This window comes from Salvelinus sp. IW2-2015, linkage group LG21 (assembly GCF_002910315.2).
Source record: "Salvelinus sp. IW2-2015 linkage group LG21, ASM291031v2, whole genome shotgun sequence".
Classification (NCBI taxonomy): Eukaryota; Metazoa; Chordata; class Actinopteri; order Salmoniformes; family Salmonidae; genus Salvelinus; species Salvelinus sp. IW2-2015.
Window position 1 is genome coordinate 6,644,481 of NC_036861.1, and position 10,590 is coordinate 6,655,070.

Genomic DNA, 10,590 nt, shown 5'->3' on the forward strand with positions numbered 1-10,590 from the left:
CAAAATATCCGTCTGCTTCCAAGCACCCTATTCTCTATATAGTGCTCTATTTGGGCTCTGGTCAAAAGTAGTGCACTGTGTAGGGAATAGGGTGCCATTTGGGACCCATGTCAGTCCTGATAAATAACTCTATTCAGTCTTCATTATGTATCAGACAGTATTCTAATGAGCTTTAACTCGGGGGGCTTCCTGGGAAGACACACTCAACAATTAGTGGTTTTCAGACAACACTCAACAATTAGTGGTTTACAGACAACACTCAACAATTAGTGGTTTTCAGACAACATCAACAATTATGGTTTTTCATGAGCAACACTCAACTATTAGTGGTTTTCAGACAACATCAACTATTAGTGGTTTTCAGACAACACTCAAACAATTAGTGTTTCAGACAACACTCAACAATTATGTGTTTTTTAGAAACACTCAACATTAGTGGTTTTCAGACAACACTCAACAATTAGTGGTTTTCAGACAACACTCAACAATAGGTTTCAGACAACACTCAACAATTAGTGGTTTTCAGACAACACTCAGCAATTAGTGGTTTCAGACAACACTAACCAATTAGTGGTTTTCAGACAACACTCAACATTAGTGTTTCAGACAACACTCAACCAATTAGTTTTTTATTTAGAAACACTCAACAATTAGTGTTTTTTAGACAAACACTCAACAATAGTGGTTTTCAGAACACTCAACACATTAGTGGTTTTCAGACCAAACACTCAACAATTAGTGTTTTCAAGACAAACACTCACATATTAGTGTTTCAGACAACACTCAACAATTAGTGGTTTTTCAGACAACACTCAACCAATTAGTGGTTTTTCAGACAACACTCAACAATTAGTGGTTACATCTTTCAGACACACTCACAATTAGTGGTTTTCAGACAACACTCAGCAATCTAGTGGTTTTCAGACAACACAACAATTAGTGGTTTTCAAGACAACACTCAACTATTAGTGTTTTCAGACAACACTCAAAACAATAATTATGGTTTTAGACAACACTCAACAATTAGTGTTGACAACACTAACATTAGGTGGTTTCAGACAACACTCAACAATTAGTGTTTCAGACACACTCAACAATTAGTGGTTTTCAGACAACACTCAACAATTAGGTTTTCAGACAACACTCAACAATAGTGGTTTTCAGACAACACTCAACAATTAGTGGTTTTCAGACAACACTCAACAATTAGTGGTTTTTCAACAACACTCAACAATTAGTGGTTTTCAGACAACACTCAACAATTAGGGGTTTCAGACAACACTCAACAATTACGTGGTTTTCAGACAACACTCAACAATTAGTGGTTTTCAGACAACACTCAACAATTAGTGGTTTTTCAGACAACACTCAACAATTAGTGGTTTTAGACAACACTCAGACAATTAGTGGTTTCAGACAACACTCAACAATTAGTGGGTTTCAGACAACAGCTCAACAATTAGTGGTTTTCAGACAACACTCAACAATTAGTGGTTTTCAGACAACACTCAACAATTAGTGGTTTTCAGACAACACTCAACAATTAGGGGTTTTTAGACAACACTCAACAATTAGTGGTTTTCAGACAACACTCAACAATTAGTGGTTTTCAGACATCAAATGTAGATTTTTAGAAATCCAAAATAATGATCTTCTTTTTTTTTATATTATGTTGGCAGAGGATTTTCATATTTAATTTTTTGTTGTTGTTATTTTGTATTTATGTAATATGGCATTTTCATTGATATACTGTATGGCATCTTAGAGCACGTTTGGCTAAAACGCCCCTATTGCTAATCTCATTACATATGRACTGTAACGATACTCTAAATCCTCCTCCTCCTCAGACGAGGAGAGGAGAGAGGGATCTGAAGACCAATGTGCAGCGAGGTATGATGACATGATTTATTTAAGAKACGACAAAACAACGAAGACAGAAAACGAACTATACTTGAATAAACTACAAAACAACTAAACGATGAAAACAGACCTGGACACGAACTTACATATAACGTGAAGAACGCACGAACAGGTACACGACTACAAACAAACGCTACAGTCCCGTGTGGCACGAACATACATACAGACACAGGAGACAACCACCCACCYCAAACAATGTGAAACAACCTCCCTATGTATGTCTCTCAATCAGAGGAAAACGAAAACACCTGCCTCTGATTGAGAGCCATACAAGGTCAATTAAACCTGACACTTAACATAGAACAAACACAGACTGCCCACCCAGCTCACGTCCTGACCCACTAAACACAACWATACAAAAGGAAAACAAGGTCAGGAACGTGACATGCACAAATGATATTAGAAAAGTCAAGTCAAGGCAATCTAATTTACAGAGAAAGGAGAGGTAGGAAGTTCCCAGTTACCATAGCACTCACTGATCCAGTTGAGGTGTTTAGAATACAATCCTGCAAAGTGGTACCCTTTTAATCCATTAAATCACAACAGCGGTTGGTCAAAAGTAGTGCACTATGTAGGGAACAGGTTTCCATAAGGCCCTGGTCAAAAGTAGTTTACTGTGTAGGGAACGGGGTGCCATTTTGGCACACAGCCTCTGATGTCTGCTAAAGAAACAAAAGATTAGATTAACTTAATGTGAAACTGTAAAAGAAAAAGAAACCGTTGGCCCGGAAGTCGACGACGATAAAACCAATAACAACAGAGTGTATTCAAATGACGGAACCTAAAGTAGGGGTTCTATCCAATCATTGGCTGTCTGTGTCCTAATATTCTCCAATAGTATCCTTTCCTGTTTTTTCCTCTTTGTAAAACACTTTAAGCAATGCCCCGCCCACCTGAGAATCTATATTTTTTCAGCCAATCTATTTCCTGTGTTTGAGGGCTGCAAAATCCACTTGTTACTTAAATCTCGCTGGATTGAATATGACAACAATAGTAATTAATGAGGCAATCTATACAGTGTAGGTCGGCCTGGACAAAGTAGCCCTGTTCCACTACGGTATGTTAATGTATTCATATATGCAAATGCACCCGGTTTAATGCAAACGAGGCACCTATTATTTTCTTGGTTTTACAACAAAATAAAAATAAATACCTGATGACCACTATAAAATATGTATATGAATGCATTCTAAGACATTTGACAATACATCGAATAACTGAATTCCTAACAAAATCCTTGAACTTTACGTGTTAAAATTCAGTCAAATATCTGATGGATTAAAAACAAAATCTAAAAGTTTAGAGTATCTTCATSCATTGTCCAACTGAGGCATCGACTAAACTTGTTTTAAAAACTTTTTAAACAATTTTAAAGCTGATTCCTAAATAAACCCTTGCGTGTATGCAAGGCTAATGGTGGAAACATTTCACATTATTTCAATAATCAGAAAGTCTATACTCATGAAGGGCAGGATACGAAACAGAAAGCCTATACTCATGAAGGGCAAGTCACCAAAGGTGTTAAATAGTATTTGGGAACCAGTCACCAAAGCCATAAATAGTAATTGGGAACCAGTCACCAAATCCAATAATAGTATTGGGACCAGTCACCAAAGACATTAAATAGTATTGGAACAGTCACCAAAGGTGTTAAATAGTATTGGGAACCAGTCACCAAAGCCATTAAATAGTATAGGAACCAGGCACCAAAGCCAATAAATAGTATTGGGAACCAGTCACCAAATCCAATAAATAGTATTGGGAACCAGTCACCAAAGCCATTAAATAGTATTGGGAACCAGTCACCAAATCAATTAAATAGTATTGGGAACAGTCACCAAAGCCAATAATAGTTGGGAACAGTCACCAAAGCATAAATAGTATTGGGAACCAGTCACCAAATCAATAATAGTATTGGGAACCAGTCAACAAAGCCAATAAATAGTATTGGGAACCAGTCACCAAAGGTGTTAAATAGTATTGGGAACAGTCACCAGAGCTATTAAATAGTATTGGGAACCAGTCACAAAGCCAATAAATAGTATTGGGAACAGTCACAAAGGTGTTAAATAGTATTGGGAACAGTCACCAAAGCCAATAAATAGTATTGGGAACCAGTCACAAAGGGTAAATAGTATTGGGAACCAGTCACCAAAGGTGTTAATAGTATTGGGAACCAGTCACCAAAGGTGACTGATTAAATACAGGCAAAAGATAATGTGTCCTCAATGACTTACCTTCTTAAAGGTGTACTATGAGAAAAAGCCATTTCTGGTTGCTAAAATTCTAAAAGTTCTACTAATTTCAGTTTATGTGACAAAACAAGCGAGTATAGTATAGAGAATCACTGTACCATCTGAACGGCTTGTAAAAAATATATTTTCCATAACCAAAAGTATCGTATTTTCCACTGTTTGAAACTGCTGTACAAAACTGAAAGTAAAAGACACAAAAACAAAACTTAACAACTGGAAGCATAGAAATAGCACACATAGAACAGATCTACCGCATCTTAGACTTTGCTTTCATTGAGAATGACAGATCTATAACTCATCATTTCTATGTGAGATTTTGTCAGTTGTCCCAAAAAAGTTACATACTGCAGCTTTAAATAAAGCAAATGATACTGGCCTGTATCCGAATACCCATGCTTGAGGACTACATACTTAAACTGCATACTATGTACTCATCGTCGCATACTATTTAGCACGTGCCGTTTAGTAAAAAGTATGCAGTATGTCACAACGCACTGGCTGAGTAGTGGGCGGGCTGAGTAGGTGGGCGGGGCTGAGTATTGGGGGCGAGGCTGAGTAGGTGGGGCGGGTTATGAGTAGGTGGGGCGGGTCAGAGTAGGTGGGGGGGGTTCGTGGAGTAGGTGGGGGGCGGGTCTTGAGTATGGTGGTGGGTTGGGCTGAGTAGTTGGGGCGGTTAGTGGGGGGGCTGCAGTAGGTGGGTTGGGGTCTGAGTAGGTCGGGGTGGGCTAGTAGGTGGGCGGGTCTGAGTAGTTGGGGCGGGTCTGAGTAGTTGGGCGGGGCTAGTAGGTGGGGCGGGGCTGAAGTAGTTGGGGCGGGTCTGAGTAGTTGGGGCGGGGGGCTGAGTAGGTGGGCGGGTGTCTGAGTAGGTGGGGCGGGTCTGAGTACGGTGGGGCGGGTCTGAGTAGGTGGGGCGGGGCTGAGTAGTTGGGGCGGGTGCTGAGTTAGGTGGGGCGGGGTCTGAGTAGTGGGGGCGGGGCTGAGTAGTTGGGGCGGGCTGAGTGGAGGTGGGGCGGTCTGAGTAGTTGGGGCGGGGCTGAGTAGGTGGGGCGGGTCTGAGTAGTTGGGGCTGGGGCTGAGTACGTGGGCGGGGCTGAGTAGGTGGGGCGGGTCTGGAGTAGTTGGGGCGGGGCTGGTAGGTGGGGCGGGGCTGGTAGGTGGGCGGGGGCTGAGTAGGTTGGGGCGGGGCTGAGTAGTTGGGGCGGGCTGAGTAGGAGTGGGGCGGGGCTGAGTGCGGGTGGATATTTGCAAATTCAGCAGACATGCATCTCATTAACTACCTACTCAGGGTCAGCGCACTCTCATGTGTTTTTTTGACATCATTGTAAGCCTGCCACACACACACTATACGATACATTTATTAAACATAGGAATGAATATGATTTTTTGTCACAACCCGGCTCATGGGAAGTGACAAAGAGCTCTTATAGGACCAGGGCACAAATAATAATATAACAATAATCAATAATTTAGCTCTTTATTTAGCCATCTTACATATAAAACCTTATTTGTTCATCAAAAATTGTGAATAACTCACCACAGGTTAATGAGAAGTGTGCTTGAAAGGATGCACATAACTCTGCAATGTTGGGTTGTATTGAGAGTCTCAGTCTTAAATCATTTTCCACACACAGTCTGTGCATGTATTTAGTTTTGATGCTAGTGAGGGCCGAGAATCCACTCTCACATAGGTACGTGGTTGCAAAGGGCATCAGTGTCTTAACAGCGCGATTTGCGAAGGCAAGAAACTCTGAGCGCAGCCCAATCCAGAAATCTGTCAGTGGCTTTTGATTAAATTACATTTTCACAGAACCGCTTGTTGCAATTTCGATGAGACTCTCTTGATCAGATATCGGTAAGTGGACTGGAGGCAGGGCATGAAAGGGATAACGAATCCAGTTGTTTGTGTCGTCCGTTTCGGGAAAGTACCTGTGTAATTGCGTACCCAGCTCACTCAGGTGCTTCGCTATATCACATTTGACATTGTCCGTCAGCTTGAGTTCATTTGCACACAAAAAATCATACAATGACAGAAAGACCTGTGTGTTGTCCTTGTTAATGCAGACAGAAAATAACTCCAACTTCTTAATCATAGCCTCAATTTTGTCCCGCACATTGAATATAGTTGCGGAGAGTCCCTGTAATCATAGATTCAGATCATTCAGATGAGAAAAAACATCACTCAGATAGGCCAGTCGTGTGAGAAACTCGTCATCATGCAAGCGGTCAGACAAGTGAAAATSATGGTCAGTAAAGAAACTTTAAGCTCGTCGTTCAATTAAAAAAAAAACGTGTCAATACTTTGCTRCTTGATAACCAGCGCACTTCTGTATGTTGTAAAAGCGTTACATGGTRGCTGCCCATATCATTGCATAATGCAGAAAATACACAAGAGTTCAGGGGCCTTGCTTTAACACCATTTTCACTGTAGTGTCCAAAACGTATTTCAAGCTGTCAGGCATTCCCTTGGCAGCAAAAGCCTCTCGGTGGATGCTGCAGTGTACCCAAGTGGCGTCGGGAGCAACTGCTTGCATGCGCGTTACCACTCCACTATGTRTCCCTGTCATGGCGTTTGGCCATCAGTACAGATACCAACACATCTTGACCACCAAAGTCKATTTGATGTCACAAAGCTGTCCAGTACTTTTCCCAGTGATTTGCAGAAGAGGATGTCTTCCGTAATTGACCCCCCCAWAAACGTAATGGACATATACCAGGAGCTGTGCCAGGCCAGCCACGTCTGTTGACTCATCCAGCTGTAACGCATATAATTCACTGGCTTGTATGCGAAGGTAGTAATTGTTTCAAAACATCTCCTGCCATTTCACTGATGCATCGATAAACAGTGTTCGATGAAGGCATTGTCTGTCTTTTTGGCCTTTTCTCCCAGCATTGTCCCAGCCATGTGCCCGCMCAGCAGGAAAAAGGAAGTCCTCCACAACTCGCTTGGCTTATTTTTCAAATTGTCATGTTTTAGTTTCTAAATGTCTGCGCAAGAGTGAAGATTTTCCACGAGAGAGTAACGGTTCATGTGATTGGATGTTAATAATTTGACTGTATTTGACATTGTGTTGTTATTTCGCTGAACACCTAGATGGTTTAATTTTATTTTTGGCAGTGAAATGAGGCRACTCAGGCGAGAAAAAAAAKCTCACCCAAATGTATAGCCCTGTTGGAAAATATAAATGTACTGTTTGAAAACGTGAATAGGTATTTCTTTATTTAAAAAAATAAAAATAAAAATATGAATCCCATTTTTATTTGGCGTACCCCCGACGGCATTGTGCGTACCCCATTTTAGGAATACCTGCCATAGACCATACAGCCAATCTATCCTATTTAAACAGGAACCTGCCATAGACCATACAGCCAATCTATCCTATTTAAACAGGTACCTGCNAACAGGAACCTGCCATAGACCATACAGCCAATCTATCCTATTTAAACAGGTACCTGCCATAGACCATACAGCCAATCTATCCTATTTAAACAGGACTGGAGACAGAAACAGATCATTTGGTTCCATTTCAACATATTTATTAGTGAAACCAAAGTGCTGTAACATATATTAATTAAATCAAACAGCCTACTACACACACCAAAACTTTTCAAATGTTCAAATCAAAAGGCACACAAAAAAAGGTGGACAGTCAGGTGAACCGCTGGACAGAACCAAAATAAACAAAAGCACTGATCATTGGGAACGAGATCAGAATGACTGCTAAGGCTTGATCCATAAATTAAATAATTGAATAGGGAGCCAACAAAACCAAAACAATCCATATGTTCTAATCAAACGTGGATCAGAACCAGTCAGTATCTGGTGTGACCACCGTTTGCTTCATGCAACACGACACATCTCCTTCACATAGAGTTGCTTGAGGTCTGTGGAATTTTGTCCCACTCCTCTTCAATGGCTGTGCGTAGTTGCTGGATATTGGCGGGATCAGGAACATGCTGTCGTACATGTCGATCCAGAGCATCCTAAACATGCTCAATGGGTGGTGACATGTCTGGTGAGTATGCAGGCCATGAAAGAACTAGGGCATTATCAGCTTCCGGTAATTGTGTACAGATCCTAGCAATACGGGGATCTGTGCATTATCATGCTGAAACATGAGGTGATGACAGCGGATGAATGGCACGACAATTGGCCTCAAGATCTCGTCCCGGGAATCTCTGCACATTCAAATTGCAATCAATAAAATGCAATTGTGTTTGTTGTCRGTAGCTTATGCCTGCCCATACCATAACCCCACAGCCACCATGGGGCACTCTGTTCACAACATTGACATCAGCAAAACACTCGCCCATACGACGCCATACACGATTTCTGGCATCTGCCCAATACAGTTGAAACCGGGATTCATCTGTGAAGAGCACACTTTTCCAGCGTGCCAGTGGCCATCAAAGCTGAGCATTTGCCCACTGTAGTCGGTTATGACGCTGAACTGCATTCAGGTCAAGACCCAGGTGAGGACGACAAGAATGCAAATGAGCTTTCCTGAGACGGTTTCTGACAATTTGTACTGAAATTCTTTGGTTGTGCAAACTCACAGTTGCATCACCTGTTCGAGTGGCTGGTCTCAAACCATCCCGCAGATGAAGAAGACAGATGTGGAAGTCCTGGGCTGGCATGGTTACACGTGATCTGCTGTTGTAAGGCCAGTTGGACATACTGACAAATTTTCAAAAATTATGTTGGAGGTTGGCTTATGGTAGAGAAATAAAGATTGCACACACCTTTAAAACTTGAGACATCTGTGGCATTGTGTTGTTGTGACAAAACTACACATTTTAGAGTGGTCTTTTATCGTTCCCAGCACAAGGTGCACCTGTGTATTTATCATGCTGTTTAATCAGCTTCTTGATATGCCACACCAGTCAGGTGGATGGATTATCTTGGTAAAGGAGAAATGCTCACTAACAGGGATTTAAACAAATTTGTACCACATTTGAGAGAAATCTGTCAGGTCTGCTCCCGCTCTTCCCTTCCCCTGGCGCTTGAGGGCGCCAGATTACCCTGCATCACACTCTCCTGTCATCCATCACTCACACCTGCCCTCCCTTGTCCCTTGTCCCTCACCATTATTGGACTCACTTATCTCCTGTTTATTTCCTCCCCTATATGGGTCATTTTGCAATTCCTACGGCTTCCACTAGATGTCAACACTCTTTAGAACCTTGTCTGATGCTTCTACTGTGAAGTGGGGCAGAAGGAGAGGGGATTGAGTAAGGTCTATCATGAGATGAACATGTGCTGACCATGCGCGTTCATGTGAGAGCGAGCTCTGTTRTATCGAATTTCTGAAGACAAAGGAATTCTCCGGTTGGAACATTATTGAAGATTTATGTTAAAAACATCCTAAAGATTGATTCAATACATCGTTTGACATGTTTCTACTGACTGTTACGGAACTTTTTGACATTTCGTCTGCTTTTAGTGAARGCGTTTCGTGACTTTGGATTTGTTTACCAAACGCGCTAACAAAAGTAGCTATTTGGACATAAATTATGGACATCACCGAACAAATCAAACATTTATTGTGGAACTGGGATTCCTGGGAGTGCATTCCGATGAAGATCATCAAATGTAAGTGAATATTTWTAATGCTATTCCTGACTTCTGTTGACTCCACAACATGGCGGATATCTGTATGGCTTGTTTTGTTGTCTGAGCGCCATACTCAGATTATTGCATGGTGTGCTTTTTCGGTAAAGCTTTTTTGAAATCTGACACAGCGGTTGCATTAAGGAGAAGTGGATCTAAAATTCCATGTATAACACTTGATCTTTGATCAACGTTTATTATGAGTATTTCTGGAAATGTTTGTGGCTCTCTGCAAAATCACCAGATGTTTTTGGAACTACTGAACATAACGTACCAATGTATACTGAGATTTTTTGAAATAAATAAGAATTTTACCGAACAAAACATACATGTATTGTGTAACATGAAGTTCTATGAGTGTCATCTGATGAAGATCATCAAAGGTTAGTGATTAATTTGATCTCTATTTCTGCTTTTTGTGACTCCTGTCTTTGGCTGGAAAAATGGCTGTGTTTTTCTGTGATTTGGCAGTGACCTAACATAATCGTTTGTGGTGCTTTCGCTGCAAAGCCTTTTTGAAATCGGACACTGTGGTGGGATTAACATCAGGATTACCTTTAAAATTGTATAAAATAGTTGTATGTTTGAGGAATTTTAATTATGAGATTTCTGTTGTTTGAATTTGGCGCCCTGCACTTTCACTGGCTGTTGTCATATCGATCCCGTTAACGGGATTGCAGCCCTAAGAAGATMTATAGGGTTATGGTTAGACAATGTGTTCTCAATGACTTACCTGATTAAATACAGAAACTCTGTAGTCGGATTCAGTCAGACTCTTTAGGAACATCCTCTGAAGTCAAGATATAG

The 10,590-nt window shown here is 41.2% G+C and overlaps 1 protein-coding gene across 1 annotated transcript; it reads right to left on the minus strand.

The window, feature by feature from the left end:
- Positions 1-4,637: 4,637 nt before the first annotated feature.
- On the minus strand, positions 4,638-8,810 carry LOC139022716 (uncharacterized). The gene is made up of 2 exons (XM_070433783.1): positions 8,730-8,810; positions 4,638-5,399 (listed from the first exon to the last, which is right to left on the minus strand). The coding sequence occupies exons 1-2, from the start codon at positions 8,808-8,810 to the stop codon at positions 4,638-4,640; spliced, it is 843 nt and encodes a 280-aa protein (XP_070289884.1).
- Between the last annotated feature and the right edge of the window lie 1,780 nt (positions 8,811-10,590).

What these genes read in the sequence shown, in the direction of transcription:
- LOC139022716 (XM_070433783.1), bottom strand. Translation starts at nt 8,810, where the DNA reads ATGCCAGCCCAGGACTTCCACATCTGTCTTCTTCATCTGCGGGATGGT. An exon ending in CTCGAACAGGTGATGCAACT is followed by an intron (nt 5,400 to 8,729) that starts GTGAGTTTGCAC and finishes ACCCGCACTCAG; the next exon opens with CCCCGCCCCACTCCTACTCA.